Source organism: Periplaneta americana, chromosome 9 (genome assembly GCF_040183065.1).
Source record: "Periplaneta americana isolate PAMFEO1 chromosome 9, P.americana_PAMFEO1_priV1, whole genome shotgun sequence".
Classification (NCBI taxonomy): Eukaryota; Metazoa; Arthropoda; class Insecta; order Blattodea; family Blattidae; genus Periplaneta; species Periplaneta americana.
The window spans coordinates 56,547,206-56,569,180 of NC_091125.1; the positions used below are offsets into that span (position 1 = coordinate 56,547,206).

The 21,975-nt window shown below is 35.9% G+C and overlaps 1 protein-coding gene across 1 annotated transcript in view; it reads left to right on the forward strand.

The window, feature by feature from the left end:
- Positions 1–11,707, forward strand: part of LOC138705943 (facilitated trehalose transporter Tret1-like) — a 221,755-nt gene extending 210,048 nt beyond the window's left edge. Inside the window, exons 5-6 of the mRNA XM_069834750.1 lie at positions 7,596–8,003; positions 11,079–11,707. Of these exons, the coding sequence (XP_069690851.1) occupies positions 7,596–8,003; positions 11,079–11,588 (918 nt within the window). The 3' untranslated portion in view covers positions 11,589–11,707. The remainder of the gene's footprint in view (positions 1–7,595; positions 8,004–11,078) is intronic.
- Positions 11,708–21,975: the final 10,268 nt, after the last annotated feature.

Here is a 21,975-nt window from a genome sequence, read left to right on the forward strand (position 1 = left end):
TAGTAATAGGTGTAAACAACCAACTGTACAATTTAAATTTAATGTAATTATTCCTTTAGCTCTCATTATCTATTTGTTCTTGTATTGTTCTGTATGCTTTGTCTAATGGCAGCCTCTAATTTGAGGAAGCTTTGATAATTAAAAAAATAAATAATAATAATAAAATATTAACAGTGTAGGTAGCATTTGGGAAGTTCCACCAAAATACTGTATAGTGCATACAATTAAAAAAAATTAGTTAATAAGTAAAATAACAAATATTATAATAAATGATCACCTAGATATAGAATGTTTAGTTATGTTTGAAGAATGAATGCCATATATAACAACACTAATGGGCAGAAATTAAAATTAAATGCTGTAAATTAAAATATTACACAATTTTATCAATTGTAAATGCAAATATAGGTATTCATAGTGCCACTTAAATGATGGAACTCATCTGTCTAAGCAGTGTAATTAGGAATTAGGTTGTCTTGCATTGACTGTATTGCACAGTTTGTTTATTTTTTATTTTATTGGGTTATTTTACGACGCTGTATCATCATCTAGGTTATTTAGCGTCTGAATGATATGAAGGTGATAATGCCGGTGAAATGAGTCCGGGGTCCAGCACCGAAAGCTACCCAGCATTTGCTCCTATTGGGTTGAGGGAAAACCCCGGAAAAAACCTCAACCAGATAACTTGCCCCGACCGGGATTCGAACCCGGGCCACCTGGTTTCGCGGCCAGACGCGCTGGCCGTTACTCCAAAGGTGTGCACCAGTTTGTTTATAGTTTTAAACGTGGATCGTATTGTTACTAACGTAAGAAATACGCTTTACATTTCCAAATGACATATTGCTATGAATGTTGTATTTACATTGATTTTATTGTCAATCAGATTGAAATTTCAATAAATTAAAGTGCCAGACTTTGTTCTGACTTATGTGTTAGCGACGTTACACCGTACGAGACACTATGTCAGCGAGAATCTTCCTTCAGAAGAGAATAATTTCTAGAAGTCAAGTGTAAAGAGCCCCATGCACTCAAAGACATACCTGGAGGTATGTCTATGCAAACCTAAATCTACAGGCAAACATCCTCGTGTCTGGGCGAAAAGTATCAAGACTTTTGGCCTTGAGATAAGTCTCCAAACTTCTGCGACTGCCTGAAATTTTCCGACTGTAGCGCTCTCCAAATTAAGCGGCCAAAAAAAATCAGAAATTAAGAGATTAAGAAAGAAATGAATGCCGTAGAAACTGTTACAGAGAAGTTAGAAGCAAAGTCATTGAGATGGTACGGACATGTACCATCCTCAGGTGGGAAATGAGCGACTACCAAAGAAAGCAATGGAATGATCTAAAGCGAGAAAGGGGAATATCATGTAAAGCATGGATGGAAGGAGTTTCAAAAACTATGGAAGATAAAGGATTGGAAGAGGATTAATGGAGAAATAGAGAAAAGTGGCATTGGGAAATAAGAGGCAGCCGCTAAGAGTGGAGAAACTTAAGAAGAAGAAGAAAAGGAGAAGAAGAAACCAATTATACTGCGAACATTGGTCGAGATTTCGTCATTGTTCGTTTTAAGAAGTTCTATAGCGAAATGGCGGCAAGCTATTGAAGTACAGACTTGAGAAGCTATTTTCACGCGTTTCTATGAACGTAGAACATAAAGGAATAGTATTTCTCGAGTGATCGCATTTATCCACGGAGAATTCTTGATTTCAATGATCTCGTACGACTTCTTTATGAACTGTAAGTCTGGAAGGCAAGTCTGAGCGTGTATGGACAATCATCCAATTCAGACATACCTCCTTGAGGTAAGTCTACAGATGTGCCCGTTAAGTCTCTGCCCTTTAGAGCCCTTAAGGAAGAATATAGCTCATGATATATTAAAGACATTAATCTTAAAACCAGAATAGAGTAAAGAGATCACATAAAAGACAATTCTAAAGACTAAGTAATTCCAAATAAACAAGGCATAGTAGGTAGAATTGTTTAAAATCGGGAAAAGAGGAGATGGAAGACAGCAAAAACGTTGGATGCAAAGTGTACATGAGACCGCGGAAGAAAGAGGCCTTCAATGAGCAATATTTGGACAGAGATACTTTAAAGCGGAGAATTAGAATATTTTGGTACCGTAAAACTTTTTTACATATTTGCATTTTTAATCGGTTATTTAACAACACTGTATCAACTGCTTGGTTATTTAGCACCAATTGTATTTGGCGAGATGAGGCCGAGGATTCGCCACAGATTACTTGACATTCGCCTTATGTTTGGTGAAGATCTCGGAAAAAACCCAACCAGGTAATCAGCACAAGCAGGAATCAAACCCACGTCCGAGCGCAGCTCCGGATCAGTAGAAAGCGTCTCTGCCGATTGAGCTACGCCAGTGACTACAGATCTGAATTAAATTCAATATAAGAGATATTAATAATTGGCAACAGGCTGTCATTAAAAGATATTTTCTTTCAAAAAAGTAATTTTACACATCTGCATTATGCGAAATAGTTAAAGTGAGCACACGCTGCCATTGAAAGGCACTTGCTTTCTATACACTGAGAGAAAAGATAACATCTTAAGCTCTGAATACACACTTGAAACGAGAGCCTTATTTCTCCACTGTTATGTTCCACTGCACGGCATTGTAGACAGTCACGATTTTTCTTTTATGATTAGAAAACGATAAACATACCAGACCAACCCACATTCTCTTTACCTTCGAAAAATGACAGCTAATTACTGTAAACACTTGTAACATGGGTTGGCCCTGGCACGAGCATCGAATTAAGATTTGTCGAACATTTCGCTGCATGAAACCATACCACAAAGAAATAGTTTTATGCCGAACAATTGTCACGCATGACGTAACTCACTGACGCAATCCACGAAGTGTATAACATGAGACGTCTGTGGAATTGCATTTAATAATAGCCACAAACGAGCTTCGGCCATGTAATATGCAAGTCACCAAACCGTTTTGGTTAACATGCTTAACATAGGAGTAGAACGTGCAGCGTCAGATTCTCTGAAAATAATTTTATGTTAAAATTACAGCAGGCCTATAATTTTAAAATTATGTACATTTCTTTTAATTTGAATGTTGGATAGTCGGCGTTTCTAGCTACAAATCTAGAAGAGGCAGGTTTTATTCCAAGCTTAGATATGTTCAGATTTATCTTTCTAAGATATGAACAGGATGTAAATACTGTACTTTTGACCTCTTTGTCTTAAGTGGTAATCTTGCGTCTTGCTTTAGAAAATCAACAGCTAAAAGCTAAAAGGAAGACACTCCTAAGTGTTCGTCATAAAGGATTAAATATTAAAAAAAATTGAAGACCTAATATCCTAAATGTGCCAATTTTTCAAATTTAATTTCATTCAATGTAAGGGAGGAACATCGATATGAGAATATCGTACTAAATTGTCTTTATTGTAGCTCAACTGTAAGTGACTCATTCGTGCGCCAAAAGACGGTGTTGTAGGTATCTCAACATGCATTTCGCAGTGTGTTTTTCATCAATATCTCAGAAAGTTGTTTTTGGCACTTAGCACATTTAAAATGTTATATGCTCAATTATAAGATCTAAAACAATATAACAGGTCACCGGTTTCAAATATAGAGAAATGATTAAAGGGTTAGGTACAGCTTACAGCAGTAAAATTTGTGGAAACATTCAACATTTTTTTTCTCCATTACTGTATCTTGTACAATAATGAAAATTGGTATGTGTAAAACACTGTCCTTCTCCTATATGAAAAAATATTTTGACGATTAAAAAATTATATATATATATATATATTTTTTTTTTTTTCAAATTCCATAATGTGGTAGTTCACTGTGCAGTGATGAAGCGTTTCCCTCATAACTCATAAACTTGTTCACTTTTTCATGTCCTCTCTCTTTTATTTTATTGCTGAAACTCATGTTTACAATATCAACTACATCCCTTAATAAATAATTTTTTTTTTTATATTTTGTGTTAGAAGAAAATACTCATTTTTGACAACTTATTAATGAATTTATATTTTATCAGGCAATCTATCAAAGGTAGAGAAGTGATCTTGCATCATATTGTAGATATGACATGCATAAATATATACAAAAAATTTAATCACAGAATGTTGGATAGTTTTTTAGGTATGTGGGAAACGCTTCATCACTTCACAGTGAACTGAATTTTGAAAAAAAAAAATTAAATAATTTTTTAAAATCATATAGCAGATTTTTTAAGTCATATAGCAGAAGGACAGTGTTTTACACATATAATTTTCATTATTGTACAATATAAAGTAATGGTGGAAAAAATGTTGAATACTTCCAAAATTTTACTGCTGTCAGCTGTACCTAACCGCTTAAGTGAAAAATATAAGAAGCTAAAAAAGACAGCCGGAAAAAGTAAAAGTAAAATGTTAAAAAGTTACACTTCCAGTTTTAACTTAGGACTATGATGCCGAGTCGTTAATAGTGACAATAAATGGCTATATATAGAGGAAATTGTTCATGATAGGAGTCTCTGTGACACAACTAGCGTAATTTATTAGGATCAAACTGCATGTGATGGATAGAAAGAAAAATGTAAAATGAAAAATGACAATCATGTCAACATTTATAAATATGATCGATGAAGATCGTCTTGGATTTTGCTAGTCTAATGCGGGCTGCACAGCAGGACAATACGATACATATCTAAAGGTCGTAAGAGATCCTACGCTCTAATTATTTTAAATGATAGATATCGCTTATGCTCCTTAAACGGTGTTGAAGTGACTAAACACGTACACGCCAGTACGATGACAACATCTATAGTAAGATAATTGTGTATTAAGGGACGTTCTTTAATTCTCGTACCCTACTAAGCGAAGAGACCAGCAGAGCATATCATCTTCACTCTAAGAGATTATGATTGCAACCGATTTGAAATAATGTCTCTCGCCCAAAGATCGTATCATATTAGTGTGCAGCAAATTTATCTTAAGATAAAGGTCGCTCATCGCTATGATCGTACGATACAAATGGTATAGAAGAATTCTATGTTTTCGGTGAGAATACGTTCTATTCGTTATTTTGGATGTTAGTATAATACGTGAGAATGATGAACCGCGGAGTTAAATTTTACGATATCCTGAAGAGGAGTCTGATACATTTTGTCTGAGGCCTTATTATTAAAAAAACATAACTCTCTAAGAGTAAAAAAGTATATGTTTTCAACTTTATCGCTTCCGATGAAAGCTGTCTTCATGGTTTTTATTATCTTTGAAAATGTTTCACCCTCAGCCAGGCTTGAACACGAAAACCTGGAATTTAATATAAAGCACGCATGTTTCTCACAGAATAGCCTACAACTGTATAAGAGAAAAAATATATATACTTATAAAAATTCCAATTTTAGATTAATACTCACGAGCTATATCATTTCGATAGTTTCAATTATCATAAACTACATAGATTAGGCCTTTTGATCTGTTACCTTTTCACAGAGTCTTGTTTCATTTTAAAAAGTAATGTTCTTCCAAGCATTTTCTAGGTCTGTCAACATTTCGTTTTCAATAGATTTGTAATTATATTTTTGTGATTGTATTCTGTTATTCCAGCCATTGGATATGTGTAAAGCATTTTGTCTATATTGTACTATTTTAGATATTATATTCTTTACATCTAGTTCTTTTCTTACATCTTCATTACTTTTGCAATTCCGCTAAAGTTAGAGTAATTTCATCTCTGCTCCCTCTATTTGTTGAATTTGTTTAATGTAAAGTTCCACATTACGAGTATTTTCATACCCATATGTTAACACTGGAATAAACATAATTTTGTATTTTTTAATTGCATCAGGGCAAAGGCTACTTTTAAAATTATGTTCATTCAGGACTGCCTATTAATTGCCTAAATGTATTTAATTTATGTTCTACATAATTAATTTTCGTGTATGTTACTTTCCATCCTAAATAGTTAAAACTAAAGACTGTTCTATTATTCTGAGTTTTGTTCCTATAAACGTATGTTAGGTGCCTATAAAGCCCAATACTTTTGTTTTATGAACATAAATTTTAAAAATTCATTTTTTTCTATATTGTGGGTCTATAATTTAAATGTTGCCTGTTGTAAATTATCTTACGAATTTGCAATCACAGCCTGGTTATCTGGGAAGAGCATAGGCTGCCTTTTAAAGGTACATCTCGTAAAATAAAATATTTATCTAAAGCTTTCTGTCATTCCTTAAAGATATCGCCGATGCAGAAATTAAAAAAAATGCGTTAAATAGGATGACTTGTCTGATATCTTGATTAATGTCTCTAGACTATGTACTGTTTGTTTTAATTTGAATTGTGTTTACATTGTATGAACTCCAAATTGCTCTAATTAAATATTAAGACATTCCAAGTCTCATTGGAATATTTCACAATATTTCCATGTTAACAGTATCAAAAGTTTAAGTTACATTAGTAGGCTATCAGTTTAAAAGTTTTTGAGTTATTAAATTTAAAAAAATACGTTTTCAAAATGTATCTACTTTCACAAAATATAAGTTAGAGGTCTGAAAAAATGTATAGCATATTTGATACGTACTTGATTTAACAGAAGAGCCATAATTCGAATTTTGTATGTTTGGGTGACCTAAAGAAAACGTAATCCATTCAGTTTAAAAATGTTCCTTTTGTTCCTGGATAGTATATTTCATTTTTTAATTCAGGAAATATTTACTTTAGCCTAAAAAAACTTTTTAAGTTTTGTTAAGCATACACCTATTGGGGAAAAATCTGTTCCGGCACCGGGAATCGAATCCAGGACCTCTCAGCTATGCGCGCTGAGCGCTCTTTCCATCTGAGCTATGCCAAGACCTGATTCACGGTGCCGGCCGAACTCTCCTCCTTTGTATCATCAATGGCCTACTATCTGCATTTTAGACATATGTCAGGTATGCAGGAGCGCATATTTAAATGACTTTATGGTCTTTTCGACAACAGTTTAATGAATACTGTTAATATATGAAACGGGTCTCGACATAGCTCAGGTGGAAAGAGCGCTCAGCGCGCATAGCTGAAAGGTCACGGTCCATTCTCGGTGCCGGAGCAGATTTTTCTCCAATAATAGGTATCTGGTCTACATTTTGACTACATATAGGTAGAAATTGATTATTTATTCAATGAGGATGGCGAAGCCTCATATATATCTTTGTTAAACATAATTTTCAAATAATGTAGTAAAAATATCAACTTCTTATCATGAAATTTGTTGTAGCCTATGCAGTAGTATTTGAATGTTAAATAAAAGTGTGGAAAATTACTTTAAAAGTCAATTTTATGTCACGAAAATCTGTAATTGTGAAATATAATTAAGCATGAATTTTGGGAAACATTGGGTTGATAAAATTTGGCCAACATATAAATACATTTTTTTTGTAAAAAATATATTTTTCCTCGAAAAATGGCCAAAATTCACCCATTTCCTTCCTTAAAGCAAAATAATACAATTTCACTACCGAGAATTCGAAAATGTTCTGTTAGCGTGAATCATATCATTACATTTAATAACAGACGCCTTCAGTGACTCCACCCGCTTTACCGAAGCGCCTAACAAATCATCTAACGCGAAGGCGCTGTTCACAGGTCCCGGAGGCTCCGATCTGGCTACTGTCCAAAGGGCGAAACAGCGACGCTGAGCGGGCTCTGTGTTGGCTGCGAGGCTGGGTGCGACCTGAAGCCGTGCGAGAAGAATTCTCACAACTTGTGCGCTACAACGAGGAGACGAACCGCAGGGCCGCCGAAGCCTCTGAAGCAGCGAACACACTGCTCAACAAACCGGAAAGGCCCAGAGTGCCAGCGCCACACCGCGGAAAAGTTAAAAACTGCATGAAGACGGCGCGGGATCTGTTGCGTCCCCCCACACTACGCCCACTCACACTGGTCATACCGTTCTTCTTCTTCGTGCACTGGTCAGGAATGACCGCCATCAGACCCTACATGGTGCACGTGTTCCAGGGTTTCGATGTGCCAATCGACCCCAAATGGGCTACGGTAAGTGTCGCCAACGGCTATTTTGAAACAGTATCTTCATTTTCTTTCTTACACGGTTCCACTTTTTAGGATTTTCTTTTTGACTGTAACTATGTATTTCTCCTCACTAGGCATGGGGAGACTTGGGAATTTAAAGTCACGTGAAAATGCAATCCTCAACCTTGCACTCCTTGTCATCTCCTTGTTCTCCTTCTCTTTTCCTCCTTCCTGTCTTTTGTTTGTTCTCCTAGCACATGGGTGTCCAAACGTCTATAGAACCAGGAGATATTGCACGTCAAACATGCTCTGTTAATGTCAATAACTTTCCAAAAAATAGGGAAAACGACCTTAAAGAACATGCGCTGCGGGTTGCTCACGCCAGGGGTTACCTCGTACGAGTTACAATTGGACATCTATGTCCTAGCATTTCCCTTTATCTCTTTATAGGTTATTCGTTATCTCGTGAAAACAAATGCATGCGTACGCTGTAGCTTATAGTAGAAGGAAATGTCCCTGGTACTCATGTCTATTAGAGGCTGAGTAGACCCTAGGGCCATAGTGCGGCTGTAAGGATTAGATCAATTGAAAAACACAAAAAGTTGTTAGCTTCAGTTTATGTTATATAAATTCTTCGGTTTTATTAACGTAATATGCATCATGCCTTTCAAATTTTGCTATTTCAAATTATTTTAATTTTCTGTGGTGCGAAGTAGATTCGCGGTTAAGGCGTAACACTGGAAGCCGGAAGGTCGCGGGTTTGACTTCCGATGAATCGTTAGCTGCAATTAGAAGCGAGAGAGGGAGCCTTCTCAGCCCATTTTCTGCTTCCCCTCACGCGCAGGTGGGTTTCACGATATAACAAATGGCCTATACTTTCTCCTTGTTCTCTTTTCCGTCCCTTGTTCTCCAAATATCACCCTTGTTCTCCTTGTCTTCCTATTATTCTTATATTCTCTTTATTCTTCTTGCATTCTTCTTGTTTCATTTCTCGCACTATCCACACGTAGTTCTACGTAAAACTGTAACATAGTAAAGCTATGCATCTGTCGAATTTTTTATTTCCACTTTCATTGTCGAAGATTTTACCACTGATGTTTTTCAGTTCACCATCCCACAAGAGTCTTGCAAGTTACGAACATATTATAGATTTTGAATTTTCTGCATCCTAGTGAAGATCATTTTTGGTCACATTTCATGTTCCATTTGGTGCGTATACGCGAAATACATTGCTAGTGGAGAACCACTCTGGAATGAGGATCAAAATAACTTTTGTTGCAAAAGTTTCAGAGAAACAGAAATAGACAAAGATAGAAAATTGATCTTTTTGTATTCAGAGAGGGCAAACCGGAGGTCGTTTAATACTGAAAAAAAGTTGAGGATACATGAGGACTCAAGAATTAAGAGATATCCTCCAGTCTAGTACATCAAAATGTCGGGAGAGAATTCAAGTAGGCAGAATGGTGAACTCGTGCTCTAGCACTAACTACGGGGGAGGGAAATTGTACCATACATTGATAAGAGTAATCGTTCTTTGAGAACAGTGCCAGAGTTTGATCTGCTAGAGGTAGGTTGAGATTTGTAGTTTCCTTTCAATTACACGATTTCCCGTCATATTCGCATTGCTTCATAATCATCCTCTGTCTTTGGCGCGGCTATTTCTCATTCAGCTATCAGCTTCCAGTACAGAGCCTATAGTTGTATTCCGGCGTATCTAGTGAGATATGTGTCAGGAAAAGCGGAACTGAGACAGATGTTCTTCGAAGACTTTTGTTTCCTCTGTCATTTTTATTTATCAACAAGACAATTATCTCCTCAGTTTCAAATATTGCAGCTTTTGGCAAGACCAACAAGAAATTTAAACGAGAAATAATAGTGTCTAAACAGTTCAAAATGTATGATTAAAAGCGAACATTTAGAACACGAGAGAAATGAGCGTTGTAGGTCTATTTAAAAATGCATACACGCTTCATTCTCAGTTTTTTCCTTTCTCAGCACTCTGCTATGTAGAAAACGTTGCGAACTCTTTGGGAATTTCTGGGAATGTTGTAATAGGCACAAGGATTAAAATTTTCTGTCAATTTTATATCCATTGTGTGTTAGTGTAAGATTTTATAGGTGGAATTACAATAGTAATGCATTATTTAATAGAAGATTAAATTTAAAAATTTGCAAAGCAGAGTCAAAAGACGTAAGTCAAAAGACAAAGCAATAGCATTTGTGGAAGTGTATCAAATTCTACAATTTGGAATTTCTCTTTTAGAGAGCTTTCGTTCTCCACTCTGTCCTAGAGTAGTCATCAACAGACTTTGCTTTTGCAATATTTCTAACAAGATTACAGTTCCACGACTTCTTCGTCGTGGTGATGAGAACAGAATAGTTCGAAACCGGAGATTCGCAAACTGGGTCAAGGAATATCATCCCATTTTGTGTATTACAGGCCAAAGCCTTTGGAAGATCCAAAGACTGCAAAGGATAATACCAAATGCAATCAAAGGATCAAACCTTTGGAAAAGATCTGCGAAAACACAAACTTGTGTTTTCAAGAGTGTAAACTCTATTTATTGTTTTGAATTTTCTCTGTTTCGGCTTCAATTCGCCTCTTCAAAAAAAAAAAATTCTGTCGATCATTACTCTAGGACAGAGTGGAGAAGGAAAGATCTCTAACGAGAAATACCAAATTTTAAAATTAAAAAAATTTGTTGACAGTAAAATATTCATACGATATTAAAATCATAGGAATTTTTATTTGTTTAGCCAGCTGCCCGAAGATAAGTTTGAACCTTATAAGTGACACCAATAAGGCATCAATATACATGTCAATCCACTTGTACAAAATGTCAGCTCAGTAAGAATAAAAGTGTTATGCAATGAATTTTTACATCCATTTGTAATAAAAATATAATAAATGTCAATAGACTGAGAACTAATAAACCCAGATACCTCAAATCTGGTGCAGCATGGACCGAAAAGTGCATCAACATAATGTGGTAAACATTAAGGAATCTGTAAGTTCATAAAAATTTAGCCGTAACTAGGCTTACTCTTAAGCTGCATGTAAGATTTCTTATTAAATCAATTTGAAAATGACTGATGCAGGTGGTGTCGGCGGGCACGGGCATCATAGGCTCGTTGTGCCTGCTTCTCCTGGTACGCTGGGCAGGTAAGCGAGCGCTGTCGCTGAGCTGTACCGCCCTGTGTGCAATATCCTGCCTGCTGCTCGGCCTGTACGCTCAGCTGCTGCTGTCCGGCGCCGCAGATCACTCCCGCTGGCTTCCTCTGGCGCTGTTCGTGCTGCTGTCCTTCGCACAGAGCATCGTGAGCCAGATGCCCTGGACGCTGTTATGCGAGGTGTTTCCGTACCGCACGCGTGGGCTCGCCAGCGGCATCACGGCTGCAGCATGCTACGTCTTCTTGTTCCTGGCGTCCAAGACGTACCTCGACATCGAGCACGGCCTCCTACTTCATGGCGCTTTCTTCTTCTACGGCTCCGTCAGTGTCCTTGGCTTTGTCTTCCTCTATTTCCGGCTCTTGGAGACTGAGGGCAAGACTCTGCAGGAGATAGAGCTCCATTACACGGAGGGGAGAAGCGCACGGGAAGACAAGTGACGGTCAAGAAGCGTACCTAGTGGCGAAAGGATGTTTTGCAGTTCCTAATTAAATCACAAACCAGACTCCAACCTATAGTGTGATCCTTGCCATTCAGAATCAATGCTTTAAGATATTCCTTTCCCTCAAAATGAAATACTGTATATTATTATTTTTGTCCTTTCTTTATCTTCCTTCCTTAAAATTTTCCGGATCAAATACAAGAGTCAGGTTTAAAGTCTGTATTATAGCTATTACTTAAAACATAATTTTACATTAGACTCAAAGGTCAATATGATATTGAAAAATAGATGAAATTATGACAGGCTAAGAGGAAGTATTAGAAAAAGACCAGCTTTCATGTGCAGCAGAGTTACCCTTTGGTGTTCATTCATTCATTCATTCATTCATTCATTCATTCATTCATTCATTCATTCATTCATTCATTCAAGGGCAGATCTTTCGCTGCAAACTGAGCTTTTTCCAATCTTTCCTATTTTCTGCCTTCTTCTTTGTCTCCTCATACGTCCATATACAGTATCTTAATGTCGTCTATCATCTGTTCCTTTGATGTTATCGGTATTATTGAACTCAGTTTTCTGTTGTATAATTTTTAAATTGTTCTATACCTTAATGCCGTACTACAAATTATTACTTGAACTGTTTTTATAGCGTTAGACTACTTTCAACTACGTACATTTTACGTATCTGCTTGCATGTATGCACATACATACATACACACACGTGTATATACAATATATGTATATAAGTAGAAGATATAAGTCTAATCATATGTTATTTGAACTGCCATCTACTATATTTTAGACCAACTGTGAGGAATTCCTACCATGGCAAACGATAGTTCAACTCCGTACAAACACAAATGGCATCCTATTTTTAGAAACGGAGATAATAATGAAAGGTGAATTGTTGAGAGTGTTGGTAAAATAATAAGGGAAAAACGGAAGAATCCCGACAAAAACCCTCATATTCTTGACTTTGTTCACCAAAAACACATCTCCGTCGTCGCCAGGATTTGAACTCGGATCCGCTGTCGTCGTAAGCCACTGAGCTACCGAACCGGTTATAGTTTTTTTTTTTTTTTTTTTTTTTTTTTTTTTTTTTTTTTTTTTTTTTTTGCAAATTATAACATTTTGTAATATCTTTACTCCGTAGAAGTGCTCGTAAGATGGACTAAGCCGCTACCATATCAAGGAAATTAACGTTGATCACACAAGCAAGTTCGCAGATTAATAGCCTTTAATCCAAGGGTTCTCAGCCTTTTGTGAGTACCACCCACACGTCATACTAAGTGAGCGAGCATCATGAAACCGAATAGATTTAATAGGACTTTACATAAATTAAATAAATAAATAAAATTTTAATGCAATCATCCGGGAAATGATATCCTTGAATCTGAATGTCATTCAGAATTTTACTGATGTCCAAGGAGAAACAGTCCTGCAGATGTGGATCAGTTAATCGTGATCGTGCTTTGTTCTTGAGGTAGTACTCGTATTTCAAGCAGGCTTAGGATCCGGTACACTTTAGCAACCAATGTACGCACAACTTGACTATAAAGTTCCTTGAACATAGTAGACACACATACTGTGAATGTAAACAACGACGTCAATGTACTGCGTTATATTCTACTGTTAATAGTACAATCTAGTGACGGTGGAAAAATGAAGTAGGACACATACCTCACAAGTTTTCATGTCCCTCGCGACGTTGAAGGCGTTAGCGTTACAATGAACAACGATGTACACAATTGCAACTAGTTCCATAAAAATTTGCATTATGAACTGAAAATGCACTGTGATGGCCTGAGTTCGTTTCGTAGGGAGAGATGGAAGAATACTGTACCACTGGTCACGAACTGGATTTTACACTACGCGCAGGAAACAAAACTCAATGCTTCACCTCACTCCATCTATACTCCGTTGCACTGTAACGTCATTTCATTCTTAAGTTGTTTCGGATCCTAAGCCTGTTCATAAATGAGAAAGTTTTTCGCATAGTTTGGTTGTCCCTAATATAGCCAGACATTTGAAAGAAACACTCCGCATTATTTGGAGTCTTCTTGTATCTTCTGCCTCACCCTCCCCCCCAAAGATATGAATTTCTCATTTTAAAACAAATATTTCAGCGCTAAGGTGGACTGGAGATCTATCAATTGAAGTTCCTCACGGGCAACCATATTACTCTCTTGAATAATCTTGATTTTTTATTAAGTCCACACTGAATTGAAAAGGGTTATACACCGTGAAATACGGGAAGGCCTATTAGGTCGCTAAAATAGTGTAATGGATGGATAGGAACACTGTTTGTTCCGGCTAGATAACAAAATTTCAACTGAAAAAAAAACCTCAGGAGCATTTGTGCTCGCGAGCACATATTTACACGCATGACCACAGAACCAAATGTTATTAAAAGAGTACCACATTGAGTACACCTGGTTTAGTCGATGAGTAGCACCTGCAAGGTAGACCTAAAGTCACAACCCATTTCAACAACAGTTGAAGATTTGAAAGTAGCTAATGAAAATGTTTATGGGGAAACTGATTTAGATCAGATACTACGCGGAGAAGTATGCTGAAGTGTCCCAGATCGTCTTCAGCGATGTATCAACACAGAAGGAAATGATTTGGAAGAGAATGGGGTAGGTTTCTTCAGCTATTATTTTCATACGAATATTTTTTTTCGATTCTGTAATTTTGTAGGAAAGCTTTGTGATATTCCTTGGCCTGGCTTTTGATCCATTCTGTATAATTATCATACTTGTTGGCTTATTTATACTGTAAGCACTCTGAAATACAATGTACAGAAGCACCGCACGGCTGCCAAATTACGAACTATTCATTCTATTGCGTATAAAACCCAAATCTTTTATTAAATTCCACAAATCCTTGGCATATATGATGAGTACATCGTCATGTTATTTACACATAGAGAACGACATGTTATGAATCGCAGGTTATCGTTTCTAAGTGTATGATTTCAATTATATGTACAATTATATGCACATTAATTATCTCGTATTTTAGGTTCTCTACCTAGCTGTGATCATTCAGTATAAAGGGTATGATTAAAGAAACCCACTAGAGTATTGATAAGTTTTATGAATACTGCATATATGCTTTTGTAGTTATTAACGAAAACTGCCATTTGTATAATATTATAACAAGGGAGACACCTTCAGTGTCATGAATTGTACCTGGATAACTTTCAGATATATGTTTAAAGTAAGATGACAATAAATTCAACGTAATTTCCAAGAATTCCTTAATTTTCAATGTTTCAATTATTACGGCCACAAAGCAATCAGATGTCCTGCTGTCCATTCACAGTAAAATATTTATTGATGCATATAATGTAATTTATAATCTTCACACTTCAAGTACACGTAGGCCTATGTCAAATATACACAAAATGTCACATACTGCATAGGTCAGTCGTTATCTCGTGAAACCTACCGGCGCAAGAGGGGAAGAAAAAAAGTGGACTAGGAAGCTTCCCTCCCTCGCTATGCTTCAACTTATAACTAGGTAGCTCGCTTAACTCCACCATACGGTTCTTACTATAAGCTACGGCGATCGCATGTATTTGATTTCACGAGATAACGAATGACCTATACTTGTTTGGATGTCGCTACAGATAAGGTACCGTGTCCGCATGTGTGTTTTTGTCATCACTCAAGCACTGTGCGGCATCCAAATAAGCTTCTTTCTGGATTGTACAACTACATACGTTGCCAATTTACTGGTGCTCAATTCTTGTACGAAAGTTTTCTTTTTATAACGGTAATATAATATGAAAATAAATTTATTTCTATAAACATAAACATGGAATTGTTTAAAAACTGAGTGAACCACTTCTACACAGATTTCACAACTTCCACAACATGATTTGGAATGGAAAGGAGCTCCCTCAATGTTGGTCAAAATCACTTATGATACCAATATACAAGAGAGGGAGTAGAAAGGATTGTGAAAGTTATAGGGGAATTAGTTTATTAAATACTGGTTACAAAATATTTGCAAATTTAATAAAAAATTAATTATATTAATATTATGAGAACATTTTGGGCGAAGAACGAAACGGATTTAGGAAAGGCAGATCATGCTGTGATGGCTACGTCATAATGAAACTTTTGACTAACAAAAAACGAGAATTCAATATAGAAACACACATTGCATTTCTGGACTTCAAAAAAGCTTTTTATCGTGTAAATCGTAACATCTCATTGAATATATTGGTAGAAGATTGCATCCCATAACAAATTGTTTCGATTATTTATTATATATATATATATATATATATATATATATATATATATATATAAAGATACTTCAATCTCAATTAAAATTGCAAATAAATTGTCAGCCTGGAGGATGGTTTCTTCTGGTGTCCGACAAGGATGCCCACTGTTCTCTCTTCTATATGAATGCCATGATACGTGAATTTAGGAAAACAAGCTATGGCCACATACCAATAAACCACAATTTAAATTTGGACGTATTGTCATTTGCAGATGATTTAGATTTGCTAGCTGTTCAGAGGACGATTTACAAAGGTCTACATACAATTTGAAACTCATAGCAGATAAATAATCTATGAAAATTTCTACCGACAAAACTAAAATTATGGCTTTTTGTGGCAAAGAGCCCGTTCCTATCAAGATTTAGATATTCATGACAAAATTTTACAGTATAATAAATCAATGAGCATCATAAACAGAATCATGAAATCAACTCTAGTTCAGCGACATACCCGCAATCGTCTGTATAAAACCTTAGCACGACCAGTCCTGCGCTATGGAAGTGAAGCATGGACTCTAAGGAAATGTGACGCAAGTGGAATCACTGCTAGTGGAGCGAGATTCATGCGCCGAACAGCTGGCTATGCTAAGTGGAATCATAAAAGAAATGAAGACATCTTAAAGGAACTTGAAATGAATTCTATATACAGCCGTATGTCACTATCAAGATAACTGGCTTCAGCATGTGAGGCGTATGTCTAGGAATAGAATTCCTCGTGCAATCCTGCATTAACAACCTAGAGGCAGGAGATCAACTGGACGTCAAATGAAGAGATGGGCTGAAAACTTTTGTGGACCGTAACAATCCTTCTGGGACTATAACCTGTATGGCTGATGATGATGATGTTGATGATGATGAATAATTTATTTCTCTAAATATACAATGCAGCAGTATAATCAACAACAAAAAACAGTTCTTGGGCAAGTATTCCAAAGATCTGTCTATGACTATAGTCTACTACTGCATAACTACTTATTGTATTATCTCTCTTCAAAACTGTACACACAGTTACTTAACTTCAGATGCTTAGTTACTTACTTATACATTAAATACGTGTTTATTAAACAATTAATTGTACTTGTGCTTTTTCATTTTTGTCTATTTCTGTATTTGTATTTTTTAAATTTTGTATTTGTATTTGTGCTTTTATTTCTTTTTCTTGTTTATTTCTTTTCTCTGCATTTTTTGTGTTTAAATTACTTATATTCCTGGTCATATGAAACAGAAGGCCTGATGGCCTTAATTTCATCGGAATAACTAAATAAATAATGAATAATTTGTTTTTTATGTAATTACAGACAGAATTTCCTGATTCTTTTATATTTAATTTTCAGTTTTGGATTTGTTATATAATTTTCTTGGAGCGTTTCATTCGTTGCAATAATCTATTGTATGTAAATTGTGTATAAGACTCATCTATCTACTAAATTTGTTTAATACTGGGCATTGGAAACCTGTTAGACGCATTTAAATTCTATCATGACTATTACACATAGTAAAATAAGCGAACTTTGTGATTAACATTACTTATTACAATAATTTAAGACAACATAACACAAAGAATAGGTCCTATCCATTCATGTCCTATTGCAAAGAATATAATTGAGTCCGTGCTTGTCGTGGAGTTTTAATCGCAGAGAAGTAACTGCAAAACACTCTGATGTCAGTTCATCCTTTGCTAGTGTTCTTGCGGATTTTATTCATGGTTAATGGAAACAATCCAAAAGTACAGAACCGCTCTTTCAACAAAAAAGGAATTCATGTCGTGGCATTATTTCTATCTGTCCTAGATACATATGATTGAAGAAGTAACTATATAATCCTCTGGCTATCTGAATGTTATTACGAAGACGATCACAGAATTCAACCGCCGCGATGATAATATTAAATGCGTCCTGCAATATTGGGTCTGATAAATCGTACAAGGTTAACTTCGACAGCTGGCAGCGATGTATTTCCATGAGGTATTATAGTTGTTGACATTGCCTTGGTGATCATTGTCGCGGAATTAAAAGACTTTTACCCATGCTCTTTCTGTATACTTGTTCTACCTTGGCCTTCAGTCCGATATGAGGGCAGTGTAACCCATATGCAGATCAAAACCAACAAGGCAACTGCGAAGTGCTTTCTAACCAGGCGAAGTCTTCTGATCTGGGCGCGGCTCGGCTACACACCCACCGAACAAGGAAACAAGTTGCTCCTTTCTCCATAATTCGTTTCCTTTTTTTTTTATTCACATATTTCATGTCTTTGTTATGCTACGTGCAAAGAAATTCCAGTTGTTCTTGATAAAATTACATTTCCAAAACTCCATAATTTGATGATAAGATAGGCAAACATCTATACAACTTTAGAGATTTAGAAATTCAAGTCCGTTCCAAAAGATGGATTTTTAAAGACGATAAGAATCCTTGGATGGTTTCCCTCGAAAGGTAAAATTTCTTAAATTTACGTTCTGCAAATTAAATCTGTTCCTCAATGATAAGTATCTATGCAAAATTACTGGTCATTTTCTCTCTATCGATGTATGTTCCTCCAGGCCCTAAGATACGATGGGAAATCTGGTTTTGAATCTTTTCCAAATTAGAATAAAACAGAACACATTGAGGACATAACTAAGCTACCAAGGTAATTTTATACTTCATTATATTAACCAGAAACTAAATATACTATCCATGCATCGGGCTGTTGCGCTATACTCTGTACGCAGCTAACATGTTTTCATTGACCAAACACTGAGCTTTACGTCATTACTTTACCATATAACCCACGAAGTCCACCGGTTTGAGTCGCAATACTTAGCGTCCATAAATCTTGAAGGAAAGGAAGGAACTTCTTCATGCAAGTCAGTTTAAAATCGTAAGTATCTTAGGCAATCCCACAGGGAAATAAATATTGTATACTAGGTGAGTAAAAAGTATGAAATCCTGTTTGTAACTTTCCTGTTTTCAGTTTTATGAAGAAGCTGTGCATACAAAATTTACACGGGGTGACAAATAGAATATCTTGAAAATGTTCTAAAAATTATGGTTTTGATTTATAAAGAGCCTACCAATAAGTGTTTTAAAAAATAACATGTAGGTCTATTTATTTTTCATTTTGTTTTATTCATCAAGTCTCAAAACGTATAAAATCTATTTTTTTAATAATTTTAAACAATTATTTTGTAAAAAATACTTCAAACTTATGATCCAATATACAGAGTGGAAGTATTATAACTGGGCATATTTTAACAGCTTATTTCTTGGATAGAATACAAAAAAAAAAATTCTAATACCATATTAGTCTCAATTGGATACTTTCCTCAGAAAAATGAAATAAATTTTCCCCGAATAGATAATAATCTCATTTGGGACATGCAAATCACAGAAACCCGCAGAAAACTCTACTCTATTATCCATGTGCTAAAAAGGATAAATGTTCATCTCTTCTTTAAAAGAGCCTCGAAATGATCGAAGGGAGCAATAAAGAAGTTTTATCGTACGTAAGGTACAGTCTTATAAAAACGTTTTGTAAGTCCCAGAAAGGAGGTAGTGCGCATGATCGGACATACAATAAAACAAAACTAATGTTATTACCTCAGCTAGTCCTTTTCTTGTGAACCAGGTTGCTCGTCCTCTGATCCCATGTTGCATTTCCTTGTCTTACAGACTATAATAACAAAGATATAACTTTGAATAATGTGTAAATGATCGTAAGATATTTCAAGGTTGTTTGTATCACACGTGATACAAATAAGACACCACTTATGAGGCAACTAAGCCAGGAGATAATAGGGTAGGGTGGCCAGTTCCTCTCCCTTTCCATTCTATACATCGTCAATTGGCTACATATTACACTAGTCAGACTTCAGATGCATACAAACAATAATTGTTCTTCTTCTGACACATATCGTTAAGTGAGATCTAATGCTGATAATAGATGTACATATCAGCCAGAACCTCAGAGGTAAATTTTAAGGTTATCTTTTGAAATTATAATTGTAAATAATATCTTATTTTAATAGTGATACCACTAGTACACCTTCTTGTTTTGAAATAAAAATAAAAATAAAAATACTCTTTGATTATTGAGGTTTGTAAATCAGTTTTTACAATGGCGTCGTTTTAAATGAAAGCTATGTCTTTAGAGATATTGCCGTGGGAATGTGTTACTTATAGAAAAGAACATACGAGTTTCTGCATTAAAGCAAACTAGCTCTCTTTGAACTCGTATTTGTTTACTCTGCAGTCTTCCTCTACCACTGCCCTTTCCAAGATACTATGTAAATCTCCATTTTCATCTCTTCCTGGAATACTATAGCCTACATTCAATCTTTCTGTTGGCTTACATGCCAGAGGAAAGGTTCTATTGTAAGTACTATTTATGTGTTTAGTTTCTGGCTTTTTGGTTGGATGTGTAGCATTTCCATGTCTGTGTTGATGTCTCTGTGAGTGTGGTTAGCATTTGTGATGTGTTCCGCACATATGGAGGTGTTTTGTAATTTCGTTATGGCTGTGATGTGTTCTTTGTAACGCGTTTGAAATGATCTGCCTGTCTGTCCAAAAAGTCTGTCGGATACCTTGTCTAGCGAAGATAGCGACATCATCGCTTGCTCTCCCCAGACTTTTAACAACTTCTTCGACTGATGTTTGCTGCTGTTCAGCCGTGCTGCGAATCGTGTTTGCCACATTCCTCCTCTTCACGGTGTAGCTATTAAGTCAGTTTCATTTTCAGCTTTTTCCTTTCCTAATTCTTTAAGTTCCTTCAACGGGACGGTGAAAAACGGTGTGAGACAAATTGGCAACAGGCTTGGGGATCACATAAATTCTTCCTCAGAACCGCAAAGTCCCTTGCAAGGACACGCGATCGCGTACCTTTCAATTTTCTCTCCTTCTATTTCAAACTCCTTCTCCTCCTCCTCCTCCTCCTCATCATCATCATCATCATCATCATCATCATCATCATCATGTGTTCTTTTATTGTGCCACATCTACTGAATCCTCCGACTGAGGTTCTGACTGATACATCTATTATAAGACAGTACATCTCACTTGACGATATGTGATCAGAGGAAGAACAATTTGTTTGAAGTCTGACTAGTTTAATATTATGTAACTAGTCGACGATGTTACAGTGGAGGAGGAAAGGAACTGGCCATCCTACCCCATTATCTCCTGGCCTAGTTGCCTAATAAGTGGTGCCTTCTTGGTATTACTTTTAAGGTTAAGACCTGTCTTCGTACAGTTGATTAAACAATAACAAAATGTACTGAAACATTGGAAGTTTATTTATATCACTTGAAACATTACGTCATTTCATAGAGATAATACTAAAATATTTCAGAATTACACAAATTGTCACTTTCAGTCTGTTCCTGAAGCCTGTTATTTACTAAACATTTGACTTTCTGCTGTATGTTTTTCGCACGTCATTGTAATCATGGCCGTGAATTGTTCTCAGAAATTCTCTAATGATATGTAAATCTAAAATTACGACTTTTTTCTGATCCCTAATCCTTATGCAGCACTGTGCTATCATATCGTTAGATTGCTGGAACTTAATTACTTTTAGATAAGACGTTTATGTGGGGGCATTGTCTCATTGTCAGAGGCTCCACGCTTTCACACATTGCATAATTCTTCCTGTTCATGTAACTGATAATACTGTTAGGGACATATAGAATTATTTAAAAGTCAATATGACTTTGATATCGCTGAGAATTTTTAGGAAATAAAGCCTATACAAAATTAAACCCACTTCGTCACAAAAATATGTAACTGTTATCTTATTCTTCAGTAAATAATAGTCTCCTTTCAGGCTCTGTCTAGCGTTCAGAAGAAGATCTTGCGAAACAATCTCAGTATCCTGAATAGTAGATAATTGCTTCAATTCCTCAGCTTTATGAGAATGAAAACGAAGACTTTTTATTTAGCTAATATTACAGTCAAAAATAGGCTTCATTCTCATTTCATAGAGAACAATTTCAGATGTCTTCCTGGAATGTTCTATATATTATTGTCCAACAGCTTATCTGCAGTTATCTAGTTACTCTTTTGCACTGTAGACTACATTACTTACTTATGGCTTTTAAGAAACCCGCTGGT